Here is a 15704-nt window from a genome sequence, read left to right on the forward strand (position 1 = left end):
CTTTGGTGTGAAAAGTGCAAATCAATCCCAGAACAACAGCAAAGGACCTTGTGAAGTTACTGGAGGAAACGGGTACAAAAGTATCTACATCCACAGTAAAACGAGTCCTATATCGACATAACCTGAAAGGCCGATGAGCAAGGAAGAAGCCACTGCTCCAAAACTGGCATAAAAAAATCCAGACTACGGTTTGCAACTGTACATGGGGACGAAGATCATACTTTTTGGAGAAATGTCCTCTGGTCTGATGAAAAAAAAATAGAACTGTTTGGCCATAATGACCAACGTTATGTTTGGAGGAAAAAGGGGGAGGCTTGCAAGCCGAAGAACATCATCCCAACCGTGAAGCACCATGTTGTGGTGTTGCTTTGCTGCAGGAGGGACTGGTGCACTTCACAAAATAGATGGCATCATGAGGCAGGAAAATTATGTGGATATTTTGAAGCAACATCTCAAGACATCAGTCATGAAGTTAAAGCTTGGTTGCAAATGGGTCTTCCAAATGGACAATGACCCAAAATTGTGGCAAAATGACTTAAGGACAAGAAAGTCAAGGTATTGAAGTGGCCATCACAAAGTCCTGACCTCAATCCCATAGAACATTTGTGGGCAGAACTGAAAAAGCATGTATGAGCAAGGACGCCTGCAAACCTGACTCAGTTACACCAGCTCTGTCAGGAGGAATGGGCCAAATTCACCCAACTTATTGTGGGAAGCTTATTGAAGGCTACCTAAAATGTTTGACCCAAGTTAAACAATTTAAAGGCAATGCTACCAAATACTAAGTGAGTGTACGTAAACTTCTGACCCACTGGGAATGTGATGAAAGAAATAAAAGCTGGAATAAATCATTCTCTCTACTATTATTGACATTTCACATTCTTAAAATAAAGTAGTGATCCTAACTGACCTAAGACAGGGAATTTTTTACAAGGATTATATATCAAGAATTGTGAAAAACTGAGTTTAAATGTATTTGGCTAAGGTGCATGTAAACTTCTGACTTCAACTGTAGGTAGGGGTGACTATGCATAGATAATAATCTGTGAGTAGCAGCAGTGTACAAAACAAATGGAGGGGGGGGTCAATGTAAATAGTCCGGTGGCCATTTGATTAATTGTTCAGCAGTCTTATGGCTTGGGGACAGAAGCTGCTGAGGAGCCTTTTGGTCTTAGACTTGGCACCCCGGTACAGCTTGCTGTGCGGTAGCAGAGAAAACAGTCTATGACTTGGGTTACTGGAGTCTCTGACAATTTAATGGGCTTTCCTCTGACACAGCCTATTATATAGGTCCTGGATGGCAGGAAGCTTGGCCCCAGTGATGTACTGGGCCGTAAGCACTACCTTCTGTAGCTCCTTACGGTCAGATGCTGAGCAGTTAATCCATACTTCTGACCTTTTTCAGTGAACATTACCTTCTTATACAGGATTTTTTTGTATATGTGAGAGTATACTGTATGGTATTAATTGTTTAGAAAGAGAAGCCGTCTTAAATAAATACGAGTTAGATGTAAGAGAAGAAAACCAAGGTATTGTGAAACGCCAGGTGTGGATGGTGAGAGATGAACACAATACCATCCTCGAATCTGTCATTATTCAAGTCTGGACCACAATGATGCTCTGTGATCACTCCATGAGGATACTTTGGAACAAAAATGATAGTGTTTTTTTTATTACACCATCTCTTTGCTTTATTGATCATCAACATCTGTTTCATTGTTCATTTCCAAAATGTTACAAAAGAGGTAAGAGTAAGAATATACTATAAAGTATGCATGCAAGGTTCCTAACTGCTTCAATAACAAAATGTTGAAGGATATTTGGATATGTATTCCTGGTCCTATAGACATTCTTAGGTGGGCATTCCATACAGGAAACAAGATAACAAAATGAATTGTTTGATTTTATAATTGTCATTGTTAAAATGCATGATAGAATTTGACCATTTTAAACACAATACAACCACACAATTTAAAACGTATTTCCATTGTGGTCCCCTTGAATATACACAAAAAGAAAATATACACAAGATTATAAACCGTGGTATATTTAAGCAATAAGGCCAGAGGGGGGTGGTATATGGCCAATATACTACAACTAAGGGCTTTTCTTAGGCACAACGTGGCATGCCTGGATACAACCCTTAGCTCTGGTATTTTGGCCATATGCCACAAACCCGAGGTGCCTTATTGCTTAAATATACCACGGATATGACCCATAATTATTTCCTTACTACTGTAATTACGTTTGTAACCTCAGGGGTTTGTGGCATATTGCCAATATACAACAGCTACGGACTGTATCCAGGAACTCCGCGTTGCGTCATGCTTAAGAACAGCCCTTGGCCGTGGTATGTTAGTCATATACCACACCCCCTCGGGGGCCTTATTGCTTAAATATACCACAGGTATGATGCATAATTACTTGTTTACTGTTCTAATTACATTGGTAACCAGTTTATAATATAATTAAGGCACATCAGGAGTTTGCTTTATATGGGCTAAGGGCTGTATCAAGGCACACCGCGTTGCACCTAAGAACAGCCTTTAGCTGTGGTAGTTTGGCAATATATAACACCTCGTCAGGCTTTATTGCTTAATTATAACATCTCAAATACATCTCATCAATAGGGAGGAAACAGTAAAAGGAATAAAATAGGTGACCAAGTAATGTTCATTGATACAATTATACTTTCTTTTAGCTTGTGTAGTTGTAAAGCATTTTACCATAAACCATTTATTTCCTCTTAAGGTTTCTTAAAACTCCCTAGTGTGGGGATGGATTTTATAAGGTTTGGTACACCATTCCATTCTTCTGCACCAGTTTTAAGGAAATAATTATTTCCCCAGCAATCCCACAGGGCAAAAACTGGTTTAAACATAGATGTTTTTGTTGAAATGACGTGGAAACAATGTGATGACTTTGAATCTACGTGGAAAAATGATCGTATTTGCAAAAGGTCATCAACGTACAGGATTTTTTTTCACCCAACTTGGTACCTAAATCCAATGTCATGGTGAAATGTTTTGCTGATTTCATTTTGAATTCACATTAGTTTACAAAAATGTAAAATAGATGTTGAACTGACGTCTGTGCCTAATGTAATCCTACTATAGCACCGCAGTCTAATATTGGCAACACTGGCTCTGGTATGATGGCTATGAGGGTCTACAATAACATTTAAATAACCAGACAATACAAGATACCAAACCACAGCTCACTATATACAAATACACAAGTTCTACAAAATTAAATTAATCTTCTAAATCTCTCATATTATCAACACCAAAGTGAGTTATTGAACAGTTCCATATCAGAATGAATTCATAATTTTACTCCTTTGTCCAAGACAGTTTAGTAGACGGTGTCTTTTCAGATAGTAAAGCTCTCTGAAAGTATTTTTACAAACATAGCAGGTATGATGTTGCTGCTGGGAGTGGCTCTGAATGAGCTTTAGTAGGGCAGATGCTTCAGACCAGCCCAGTTTCCACTTGGAGCGCTCAGAAACATGGCTCTCCTGCTTGGGTGTGTTATTGTGGCGGCGGGTGTTGAGGTACTCCAACCACTTGTTTCTATGATTTCGCTCATGCTTCTTGAGGTTTTCTGCAATGTGGAATACTTTGTAACACAATGAGCATGAGAAGGGCCTTTCAGTAGAATGTGTGTACTTGTGGTGCTTCAAATGATCCGCCCGGCTGAAGCTTAGGCCACACTCCTCACATTGGAACACCTTACCTGCCTTTGTGTGAGTGTGATATCTATGTCTCCGGAGAGAGTTACGGTCCTTGAACGTTGTCCCACAAGTCTTACAAAGATAACTTCTCAACATTGTGTGCATTTTACCGAGGTGGGTCTTTAAGTCCTCCTGCCGCCCAAATGTATCTCCATAACAATGACTAAGGTGAGGTTTCTCATTGGTGTGCAGGTTCTCATGCCGTCTCAAATGCTCTCGCCTCTTGAACTTTGTACCGCAATATGAACAAGCATGGGGAGTTTTGGCCGAATGGATCATTCTGTGTTTCCCCAGCTTTTCCCCAGTACTACATTTCTTGCCACACTGGTGGCATGTATAACCGTCTGGTCCTGGATGATCAACTTCATGATGCAACATCAGTTCCTTTTGATGTTCACATCGCTTCTCACGCAGTTGGAAGATGTGGTTTCTCACCTGATGAGTCTTTTCATGCGTCCGCAACTCTCCTGGATCCCTGAATCCAACGCCACAATCAAAACAGATATAGGAACTGCCAGAATGAGAACAGCTGTGGCGCTTTAGGTGATCTTTTCGGCCAAAGTCAAGTCCACATTTTTCACAGTGGTGCAGCTTGGAGGCTTTTACGTTGCTCTCCCGAATTCTCCTAGAGTCTTTGCGATCCTTTAAACATTTCCCACAAAAATTAAACGAAACATGATATATGAAACAGTCCCCACAATCTTTGCAAATAAATTGTCTCGATACATCTTCCTCTGTCTGTCCTACAGTGTTTAAGTCTATTTCAGTTGCCTCCAGATCCCTTTGTGTCGGCAAGCCTTTCAAGGTGTCTTTAATGATACATGTCCTGACATTGCCTACTGCTTTTAGGGTTTTGCGGTATTGGTCTGGGTGCATATCCCTGGCATGATTCTCAAACTCCAGTCCACTGGCGAGCTTTAGGACACAGAGTTGACAATAGAAAATATCCCCCTGTTGGCTCACCCTACTTGCCTCTATGAAAGCCTTTACATGCTTACGCAGGTGGAAGCACTTATGCTTTTGGAAAATATCTGCCTTTTCAAAATGACGGTCACATTCACAGCACGTTAAAGAAAATGTGTTTTTACGCAAGTTATTTTCCCGATGATACATTTTCTCATGTTTGGTACAAGCTTTAAGCTTGTTGAATGGTCTACCACAAACTGGACATCTAATCTGTTGTTTCACTTCCGGTCCGTGCTCCTGTTTAGGAGGCACTATTTCACTTTTGCCCTGTGCCCAAGCATGTCTTTTCTGGTGTTTTTGGTAAGATTTGAAAAACTTAAAAACCTTCCCACAGTCCAGACAAGGAAACGGAGGAGAACGGTTAGAGTCAGCCGGAAAAGGAGGAGAACGGTTAGAGTCAGCCGGAAAAGGAGGAGAACGGTTAGAGTCAGAAGGAAAAGGAGGAGAACGGTTAGAGTCAGAAGGAAAAGGAGGAGAACGGTTAGAGTCAGAAGGAAAAGGAGGAGAACGGTTAGAGTCAGAAGGAAAAGGAGGAGAACGGTTAGAGTCAGAAGGAAAAGGAGGAGAACAGTTAGAGTCAGAAGGAAAAGGAGGAGAACGGTTAGAGTCAGAAGGAAAAGGAGGAGAACGGTTAGAGTCAGAAGGAAAAGGAGGAGAACGGTTAGAGTCAGGTGTTTGCTGCTCTGCAGTGTTGGCTAGTTCATCATCAGAAGATATTAGAATACATGCATCCTGATCCTCAGTATCATTGATGTTCTTCCTTTTTTTCTTGGTGGCCCTTAAACAAGTTTCTGTGTCATCTTTCCTATTGCCTTCAAGACGTACAATAATCTCAGAACTTGAAGGGTTCCTCTGTTTTTTTCTGCTTTTTTTGGTTATCCTGTGAGTCTTCTCATGCTTTATGAAAGAAGTTAGGTATTTGAACCCCTTACCACAGTGCCTGCAGGTGTGAAGGCCTTTCACTTTCTGATTGACATTTAAGCCTACTGCTATGATTGACTTTCCATTTCCTCTCAGTCTTGGTACAATGTGAGTGGCCTGGTGCTTTGTGAATGAAGTTAGGTATTTAAACTCCTTCCCACAAGTCTTGCAGGTGTACAGGGCTTTGATATGAGTTTCCTCATGTTTTCGAAATGAAGTTAGGTATTTGAACACCTTCCCACAAGTCATGCAGGTGTGCAGGGGTGAGACACCTTCTGTTTCCATTGACTTGGCTTTCGGTCTTCCTCTCTCACTTGCTACATCACATATTGAATGAGAGCTTATGAAGTGCTGCTCCAGCTCTGGTTCACTAGTGAAGGAGGCTTCGCAGGAATCACATGGAAAGAACTGGAGTTCCACATTCGCAAAACCTTTAAAAAAGACAGAGGCAACAAGTACAACATTTAGATTATTTTGACCTCACAGTTAACCCAGTTAACAAGTTAGCCTAACCCACAAACCAATACCCTTGTTCTTTTCTTACCATGCCCATCATCATTATGAAAGTCAGCATCCATCTCCATGTCTAGGCTGCCATGGTTACTTTTAGGTAGGTTGTCTTTTACCTCGAGAACAAGCAAGTCTGGAGAGACCTCTGAGATCTCCAGGGTCATTATCTCTCCATTGGCATATCCAGATAGTGAGCTAGAAGGGTCCTCCCTCTCCAAATCAATGGACTCCATGTTATCGTCTTATTCTGAGACGTATCACCAAAGAAGCACACAAACACACAAAAATAAATCTACAAACATCTTTCTACATGTTAGATAAAGAATCCCTTCTCATTGTTGATAGGCACACGAGATGTGCACTTTTCAATTGAGAACCAAAGCAGAATGCAAATTATCAGAGGATCTCAAAGTTGAACGCTATCATGGCCAAACTAACTAAATTATTTGGTTTGAAGTTACTTTCATATTATTGAGATAAAAAATAAATTACATTGCACGGTTGATATCACATCCATTGACTGTTAGCTAGCTAGCTGTGGGTAAAGTTAGCGGATGTTGGCGAAAAAAAACGAACCATGGATTCGGTTTTCTACCATAGACTACTTTCAGGATGAGGAACCATATAATCATCTAAATAACAAACTTCCGCAGAGAGACAGAAAGCACGATAGTTATGCCTAATAAATTCACAAATGTACCAGATACAAACCTAATACAACATCGAGTCACTCCGTTCTTTTTCTGCCGTGGTTACCCGGTCAAGACTAGAAGGTATCCAGCTTTGGTCAAATTAACACCACAAGTTGATTTATTTAGCATTTTACTAACACTAACCATAACTCTTGTCATAACCTTAACACAAGTATCCTAACCTGCTACGTTCATTCTCTTAACCTGCTTCGTAAATTATCATAACCTGCTGCAAAAAGTCAAATATGTTGTTAATTTGACAAAAGCTGCATCCCGTCTAGCCATAACCTGGCTTTTACCCCGCCATATTGTTGTGCAGCCCACAAATGTGTTCGATTAGAAACAACAATTTATTTGATCTAAATGAAAAACGTTTCATTATAATATCTTGTAGATGTCATAGTTCAGTAGTTAATTATTCCATAATTGATACTGAGCTATATCAATTGTATATGTTTTACAAGTACCTGGATTTGTATTGGAACGAAAACAACGCAAAGTAATAGTTATTTTCCGGAATTATTTATGTGAAACACACTTTATATCTGCCACTCCAAATAGCAAAGGATTTCACTACGCATCCATTCGCTACTGTCTTAGACTAATAACAACTGCGGGCACCCAGCTATTTATGAGGTATATTTTCAAATAATTTTATGTTAGCTATGAAATTTGTGTCACGGGACGAATGACTGTCGTGAAGAAGGCTTATAATCATGCATGTTAGCTAGTTTAGGTACCTAGGTAGCTAACAACGTTAGCTTAATTTCACATGGATGGGTGTATTGACACTGGAACTATTTCGTGTCCTACCTTCGCTGCCATTCAGTTCAGCACTACTAGCCACTAACTTTATCATAATAATATTCAGTGCTTTAAACATAATCATCAAAATATACAAGTGTCATAGAAGCATTAATTATGGAGTACTCCACAGGCAAATACTCACATCTTTATGGTTATTTTAGTATATCAGAAACTACTTATGGACATTTTATTGGCTTCTTACTAAATCCTGAATCTCTGTTATTCTCTCCAGATCAACCAACTTTGGCTGAAATGAATTTTCTACGTAACCGTCTTGTTGTGCTGGGCCTGGTGTTGCTGGCCACTGTTCTGTTGTACCTGCTACTGCCGTCCATTCGTCAGGGCAGCATGGAGCCTTCGCTGGATGTCCAGAGGATGGGCCTGGTGGCTGTCTCTCCTCCTCCGCCTCCTGCCATCAACGTGTCCGTCCGCACAGGGCAGCTACCCGGGGACCCTCCACTCTTCTTCAGGGAAGCTTTGCCGGTCGATGGATCTGGTAGGCAGATACTGCCCAGGTGAGGGTAGTCACCTCCAGCAGCAGTAAAAATGGTCAGACATCCACACACCGAACCCCCCCCTCATACAAATTAGCCTAGCCCAGCAACCTCTTATCTGAAACTGCATAAAGTAAGAATTGCAGAGAACCCAAGCCCATGTAAACAGATTTAACTAAAGATGTGTTGATGCATAAGCACTGTAGTTACTCAATAATTATGATAACCCTGTGCAACTGTTAGTCACTGGATTGCCATTACAGTAGTGCGGGAGGACTGAAATAAATAGTGACTTAAACACCTGGTTGTCTTTCCTATACAGGCTGCAAGTGGTCCTTCTCCATGGCCAAGCTTTCTCTTCCAAAACCTGGGAGGAACTGGGCACCCTGGCCTTGCTGGCCACAAACGGATACCAGGCCTTGGCTGTGGACCTACCAGGTTCGAGCTACAATAACATTCAAGCCTGAGAATGTTATGTTGTTTAACTGGCTGAAATGCAGTTAAAGCCCACTTAAAGCTGGAATCCTTAATGGTGAAACTCCCACATCTGTTTGGGATTTTACAACAACAAAGAAGTTACTTCAAACAACCAACACTGCTTTTTTCCCTCAGATATCATTGCACGTACAATAGAACAGTATGTAATGATTTTTTTTAACCACGATGCTGGATGCTCTTTTCCTCTGTTTCAACAACGAAACAATAACAAATGTTACTGCAGATTTCAGCTTTAACTGTGGTTTAATGTGCTGCACGGTGTTGTTCACTGTGTAGCACAGCATCACTGACCAAACTGTTAGAAATGGCAGTGTGAAGGAGTTGGAAGGGAACACTATAATTACTGAACTTAAATACATATCAAGTTAGGTTCCTTGGTTCTCATTGAATTCTACAAATGTTTTTTTTACACCCACACAAAATGCCAAAATGGGATGGAGAAGGTATTTTATAATGCTTTATCAGTTATTTATCTTCTCTCTCGCTCTCTTTTCTCCCTCCAGGATTTGGGAACTCTCCAGACTCGGATGCTGTGAAGACAGACCAGCATCGGGTGGACCTTCTGGGGAGGTTTATGGAGGCTTTGGGCGTGAGGACAGCGGTGCTGCTCAGCCCTTCTATGAGCGGCCACTACTCCATCCCCTTCCTTATGAAACACAGTGCCCAGCTGCACGGCTTCATCCCCATAGCCCCAGTAGGAACCCGCAGCTACACCCCTCAGCAGTACCAGAGCATCCAGGTGAGAGCTGTAATTCTGGGTGGTTGGGTGTTCAGTCTGATACATAAACCTAATAAAAGCAAAGAACTGGATGAATTTTTGCGTGGAACTAGATACTTTTTTGGGGTGTGAACCAGCTTCCAGTGGGACGCTTCTAGTAGTAGCAGTGGAAGCAGTGCGAAAATGTCACCGTAAAGATGGCAATGATTACTTGAAGGCATACAGTGCCTTTAGAAAGTATTCATACCCCTTGACTTATTCCACATTTTGTTGTTATGGCCTGAATTCAAAATGCATTAAATGTTTTTTTCTCACCCATCTACACACAATAAACCAAAGTGAAAACATTTTAGAAATGTTTACTAATTTAAAATTAAATACATAAATATGTAAGTTACATAAGTATTCACACCCCTGAGTCAATACTTTGTTGAAGCACCATTGGCAGCGATTACAGCTGTGAGTTTTTCAGGATAAGTTTTAATACCTTTTCACACCTGGATTGTGCAATATTTTCCCATTTATTTAAAAATAATTATTCAAGCTCTGTCAAATTGGTTGTTGATCATTGCTAGACATCCATTTTCAGGTCTTGCCGTGGATTTACAAGTATATTTAAGTCAAAACTGTCACTGCCACTGTCTTCCTGGTAAGCAACTCCAGTGTAGATTTATTTGGCCTTGTGTTTTAGGTTATTGTTCTGCTGAAAAGTGAATTAATCTCCCAGTGTCAGGTGGAAAGCAGACTGAACCAGGTTTTCCTCTAGGATTTTGCTTGTGCTTAGCTCCATTCCCATTTATTTTTTATCCTAAAAACTCCCCAGTCCTTAACGATTACATGCATACTTATAACATGATGCAGCCATCACTATGCTTGAAAATATGGAGAGTGGAACTCAGTAATGTGTTGTATTGGATTTGCCCCAAACTTAACACTTTGTAGTCAGGACAAAAAGTGAATTATTTTTGCCACATTTTTTGCTGTATTACTTTATTGCCTTGTTGCAAACAGGATGTATGTTTTGGAATATTTTGTATTCTGTAAAGGCTTTCTTCTTTTCCCTCTGTCAACTAGGTTAGTATTGTGGAGTAACTACAATGTTGTTGATCTATCCTCAGTTTTTCTCCTACCAAAGCCATTAAACTCTTAACTGTTTTTAAGTCACCATTGGCTTCATGGTGAAATTTCTGAGCGATTTCCTTCATCTCCGGCAACTGAGTTAGGAAGGATGACTGTATCCTTAGTGTGATGGGTGTATTGATATACCATTCAAAGTGTAATCAATAACTTCACCAATGTTCAAAGGGATATTCCTTTTTTTTTTTGCCCATCTTTGCAAGGCATTGGAAAACCTCCCTCGTGGTTGAATCTGGGTTTTAAATTCACTGAGGGACCTTACAGATAATTGTATGTGTGGGGTACAGAGTTGAGGTAGTCATTGAAAAATCATGTTAAAATATATTATTGCACACAGAGTGAGTTCATACAACTTATTATGTGACTTGTTAAGCCCATTTTACCCCTGAATGTATTTAAACTTGCCATAACAAAGGGGTTGAATACTAATTTACTCGAGGCATTTCAGCTTTTTATTGTTTATTAATTTGTAAAAAGAAAAACATAATTCCACTTTGACATTATGGGGTAACGAGTGACCAAACAAATCTATATTTAATCCATTTTAAATTTGGCTGTAACAAAAAAAAGTGTGGAACAGGTCAAGGGGTCTGAATACATTCTGAAGGCACTGTACATTTTGTTTACTTTGTAAGGGTTACTGTATATAGTCACTCTTAAGCAGTTAGTATCTGACATAATGGTCTTGGGCACAGCTAAATGGTTCTCTTGGCACTGAGAAATACACCAATAACAGCAGGTCTTGTCGTCTTAGATCAGTGGAAGTCCGTGATTGGTTTAAGGTTATCCCTGACTGGGCTCACACACAATCATAGTTGGTGTGTTTTAACTCTATTCACAATTAAATTCAATTACTCAGAGCCTCTATCAGTAATAAATCAGTGTCATTTTTCTGATACGGATATTTACAGGTTTTGTTTACATAGAAAATGTCACTGACTAGTTTTGAATGTTGTGCAGCCATGCAAAATAACCACCAGGGAGCAGAATGGAGCTATGGGTATTTTATGTATTTATTTTATTTAACCTTTATTTAACCAGTTAGGCTAGTTGAGAACAAGTTCTCATTTGCAACTGCGACCTGGCCAAGATAAAGCAAAGCAGTTCGACACATACAACACATGGAATAAATAAACATACAGTCAATAATATAGTAGAAAAAGTCTATATACTGTATGTGCAAATGAGGTAGGATAAGGGAGGTAAGGCAATAAATAGGCCATGGTGGCAAAGTAACTACAATATAGCAATTAAACACTGGAATGGTAGATGTGCAGGAGATGAATGTGCAAGTAGAGATACTGTGGTGCAAAGGAGCAAGATAAATAAATATATTCAGTATGGGAATGAGGTAGTTGGATGGGCTATTTACAGATGGGCTATGTACAGGTGCAGTGATCTGTGAGCTGCTCTGACAGCTGGTGCTTTAAGCTAGTGAGGGAGATATGAGTCTTCAGCTTCAGTGATTTTTGCATTTCGTTCCAGTCAATGGCAGCAGAGAACTGGAAGGAAAGGCGGCCAAAGGAACAATTGGCTTTGGGGGTGATCAGTGAGATATACCTGCTGGAGCGCGTGCTGCGGGTGGGTGCTGCTTTGGTGACCAGTGAGCTGAGATAAGGCGGGGCTTTACCTAGCAGAGACTTGTAGATGACCTGGAGGGTGGATGACCAGTGGGTTTGGCGACGAGTATGAAGCGAGGGCCAGCCAACGAGAGTGTACAGGTCGCAGTGGTGGGTAGTAAATGGGACTTTGGTGACAAAACGGATGGCACTGTGATAGACTGCATCCAATTGGTTGAGTAGGGTGTTGGAGGCTATTTTGTAAATGACATCGCCGAAGTCGAGGATCGGTAGGATGGTCAGTTTTACGAGGGTATGTTTCGCAGCATGAGTGAAGGATGCTTTGTTGCGAAATTGGAAGCCAATTCTAGATTTGACTTTGGATTGGAGATGCTTAATGTGAATCTGGAAGGAGAGTTTACAGTCTAACCAGACACCGTGGTATTTTTTGTGACCTGTATCTGTAATGCATTTGCACAAATGACAGAATCTGTTTTTAGACGTTGAGAACAGCCTTTGAAATTTGTTTTGACTCTAATCTGAGTAGTAATACTGTCCACAAATTTATAGAACACTGTAGGTAACGTTCCTGATTGGAGGGTTTCCGATATTCTTTCTTATTCCATCCTGATTCCAGGAATCATCCAACCTGGAGCTCTAGAAAATGTTGGGAAAGTGGCCAGAATTTTGCAGCTCTGAGTAGATGTATTGTTTCCTGATCCTTGCTTGCTCCTATGTCCCTGTTTAGACTCCTACTCTGATTGTGTTTGGAGCACTAGACACCAACCTGGGGGCCCAGTCCCACAAGAATCTCATGCAGCTCCCACACCACTCAGTCCTGAAGATGGAGGGGGCGCGCCATGCCTGCTACATGGACAAACCTTGGGAGTTCCACCAAGCACTGTTGGACTTTCTCAGCAAACTGGAGTGAGAGGGGGAGGAGGAAGATAGAGGGAAGGAAAAAAGAGATAAACAGGGTTGTGTTTGTGTGGAAGTGGAGAAATTATACACAAATAAGAAAAAGGGAAAGTAGTCCTCTGGGATAATAGGGCAAAGGCTGCTTTTGATATTACAAATTACCCCGGGCCCCCTAGCCACCCTGGTAGAGTGGCTTACTCCAGGCCCCTAGCCACCCTGGTAGAGTGGCTAACTCCAGGCCCATAGCCACCCTGGTAGAGTGGCTAACTCCAGGCCCATAGCCACCCTGGTAAAGTGGCTAACTCTAGGCCCCTAGCCACCCTGGTAGAGTGGCTAACTCCAGGCCCCTAGCCACCCTGGTAGAGTGGCTAACTCCAGGCCCCTAGCCACCCTGGTAGAGTGGCTAACTCCAGGCCCCTAGCCACCCTGGTAGAGTGGCTTACATTGCGATGCTTTTGTTGACATCCCATCAAATCGAGAGCAACTCTTTGAGTTGAGCATGTAGAACAGAATATATGCAAATTCAAAGACTAGAAGCAAAGACTTGTTTTTTTCTACAGGCTTCATTATTGGTTCCATGATGAATATCAACATCAGTTAGTTGAGATGAGGATGACGAGGTTAAAGGAGATCTAAGGCGATAGTACCAGGGTCGTATTCATTCGTGCACACTGTAGCAAAGTGTTTTGTAACGGAAAACAAAGTTCAGGTAGTCCCTTCCTGTTTCATCCCTTTTGCTTCTGTTTGGTTCATAGTGAATACGAACGACCCTGTTTAGAGAAATTACCTGTGAAAATTGTGAGATCAGTTTAAAATACAATCTCTTGTGCGTTTTTTTTGTTGAGGAGACAGAATCGATGGTTGCCAATTCACAACTGTATCTCATGGTACAGAAACTTGGATAAAGACTAACAATAACATGAAGATATTTATTTATAGACTTTGGCTCCCTGTTAAAGCATGTTCACGTTCATTCTGAATTTCTTGCTGAAGTGTGTTTGTGTGTGTGTGTGTGTGTGGTGGGGGGGTCCAACGATGATTAAGGTATTTACTAAATGAGAAAGCTGTTGCAACCAGAAAAGTACACTCCGTTACATTTCTATGTTTTGAGGATGACCACTATTTTAAGTTATGAGTTTGTACATATTAGATGATTTTGTTTCATCGGACAACAAGTTAAAGCCTCAAGTTAAATGGCTTAAACAATCATGAAAGGTATTTTGAGTTGTGCTGTTATTGCGCTTAAGTTCCTTTAATAAAGACTGCATAGAATATGTTCTGTATTTAGTTTTTGTCTATTTACAACAAGTACTCAGTGAAGCAAATATACAAAGACTGTACTGGTCGGAGAAAAATGTATGATTTGGAGATCGATTGCACATCCTTTGTGCCGAATGTTCCAAACAGAGAGGAAGAGGAGAAGTGAGAGGCGTAACTCGGCTCAAAATCTGTCTCTTTAAGTAAGTGGTGTTTTTGCTTGTTTTTTCGCCCACCAAGCAAGTAGTTTTTGTATGGAGGTCAATGCGAGTGTGGAATTTGGTCATCTTATTTGTTATGTGAGGCTTATTTGATTGAAAATACATTTTGTGATGTTTAGGTTGCTACGAATGGATGATATAAATACACACGTGGCAAACCGGCAACTTGGAGAAAAAGTATTTTATATTTATGACCTGTTGGTCACACGATACCAGAATAAAAAAACAAGCTGGCGCACGCACACCCAGAAAAAATATTTTGTGTGGAGGTGCTGACCAACGGCCAATAAACTATAAAAATAGAGTTGCACACTCCATATATAAACTTCCAGTAATTTATTGGGTAAATCACCAACGTTTCGGCATCACTGCCTTCTTCAGGGCGACACAATACCTGCCTTCTCATTGGCTAGAATGGTCCCACGTGATCTCGCCTCTCAATTCAAGGGCTTTATTGGCATGGGAAACGTATGTTAATATTGCCAAAGCAAGTGAAGTAGATAATACACAAAAGTGAAATAAACAATAAAAATGAACAGTAAACATTACACTCACAGAAGTTCCAAAATAACAAAGACATTTCAAATGTCTATGTAAACTGAGCAAAAAAAGAAACGTCTCTTTTTCAGGACCCTGTCTTTCAAAAATAATTTGTAAAAAAATAACTTCACAGATCTTCATTGTAAAGGGTTTAAACACTGTTTCCCATGCTTGTTCAATGACCCATTAACAATTAATGAACATGTACCTGTGGAACAGTCGTTAAGACACTAACAGCTTAGTAGGCAATTAAGGTCACAGTTATGAAAACTTAGGACACTAAAGAGGCCTTTCTACTGACTGAAAAACACCAAAAGAAAGATGCCCAAGGTCCCTGCTCATCTGCGTGAACATGCCTTAGGCATGCTGCAAGGAGGCATGAGGACTGCAGATGGTGCCAGGGCACTGTCCGTACTGTGAGACGCCCAATACAGCGCTACAGGGAGACAGGATGGACAGCTGATCGTCCTCGCAGTGGCAGACCACATGTAACAACACCTGCACAGGATTGGTACATCTGAACATCACACCCGCGGGACAGGTACAGGATGGCAACAACAACCCCATTTACACCAGGAATGCACAATCCCTCCATCAGTGCTCAGACTGTCCGCAATAGGCTGAGAGAGGCTGGCCTGAGGGCTTGTAGGCCTGTTGTAAGCCAGGTCGTCACCAGACATCACCGGTATCGACGTCGCCTATGGGCACAAACCCACCGTCGCTGGACCAGACA

The 15704-nt window shown here is 41.1% G+C and overlaps 2 protein-coding genes across 2 annotated transcripts; one reads left to right on the plus strand and one right to left on the minus strand.

Moving 5' to 3' along the window:
- Positions 1-1890: 1890 nt before the first annotated feature.
- LOC115131743 (zinc finger protein 43-like) lies at positions 1891-7126 on the minus strand. Its single transcript, XM_065003166.1, has 3 exons — positions 6842-7126; positions 6165-6377; positions 1891-6051 (listed from the first exon to the last, which is right to left on the minus strand). Exons 2-3 carry the CDS (start codon positions 6361-6363, stop codon positions 3314-3316), a joined length of 2937 nt encoding a protein of 978 aa, XP_064859238.1. The 5' UTR covers positions 6364-6377; positions 6842-7126; the 3' UTR covers positions 1891-3313.
- Positions 7127-7348: 222 nt separating this feature from the next.
- LOC115143175 (protein ABHD14A-like) lies at positions 7349-14227 on the plus strand. The gene is made up of 5 exons (XM_029683316.2): positions 7349-7458; positions 7862-8144; positions 8446-8561; positions 9125-9360; positions 12784-14227. The coding sequence occupies exons 2-5, from the start codon at positions 7882-7884 to the stop codon at positions 12964-12966; spliced, it is 798 nt and encodes a 265-aa protein (XP_029539176.1). The 5' UTR covers positions 7349-7458; positions 7862-7881; the 3' UTR covers positions 12967-14227.
- Positions 14228-15704: the final 1477 nt, after the last annotated feature.

This window comes from Oncorhynchus nerka, linkage group LG2 (assembly GCF_034236695.1).
Source record: "Oncorhynchus nerka isolate Pitt River linkage group LG2, Oner_Uvic_2.0, whole genome shotgun sequence".
NCBI lineage: Eukaryota > Metazoa > Chordata > Actinopteri > Salmoniformes > Salmonidae > Oncorhynchus > Oncorhynchus nerka.

Coding starts and splice junctions, on each gene's coding strand:
- LOC115143175 (XM_029683316.2), top strand. CDS start 7,882: ATGAATTTTCTACGTAACCGTCTTGTTGTGCTGGGCCTGGTGTTGCTG. Junction 8,145..8,445: donor GGTAGGCAGATACTGCCCAG/GTGAGGGTAGTC, acceptor TTTCCTATACAG/GCTGCAAGTGGTCCTTCTCC. Junction 8,562..9,124: donor CTTGGCTGTGGACCTACCAG/GTTCGAGCTACA, acceptor TTCTCCCTCCAG/GATTTGGGAACTCTCCAGAC.
- LOC115131743 (XM_065003166.1), bottom strand. CDS start 6,363: ATGGAGTCCATTGATTTGGAGAGGGAGGACCCTTCTAGCTCACTATCT. Junction 6,052..6,164: donor TCATAATGATGATGGGCATG/GTAAGAAAAGAA, acceptor TCTTTTTTAAAG/GTTTTGCGAATGTGGAACTC.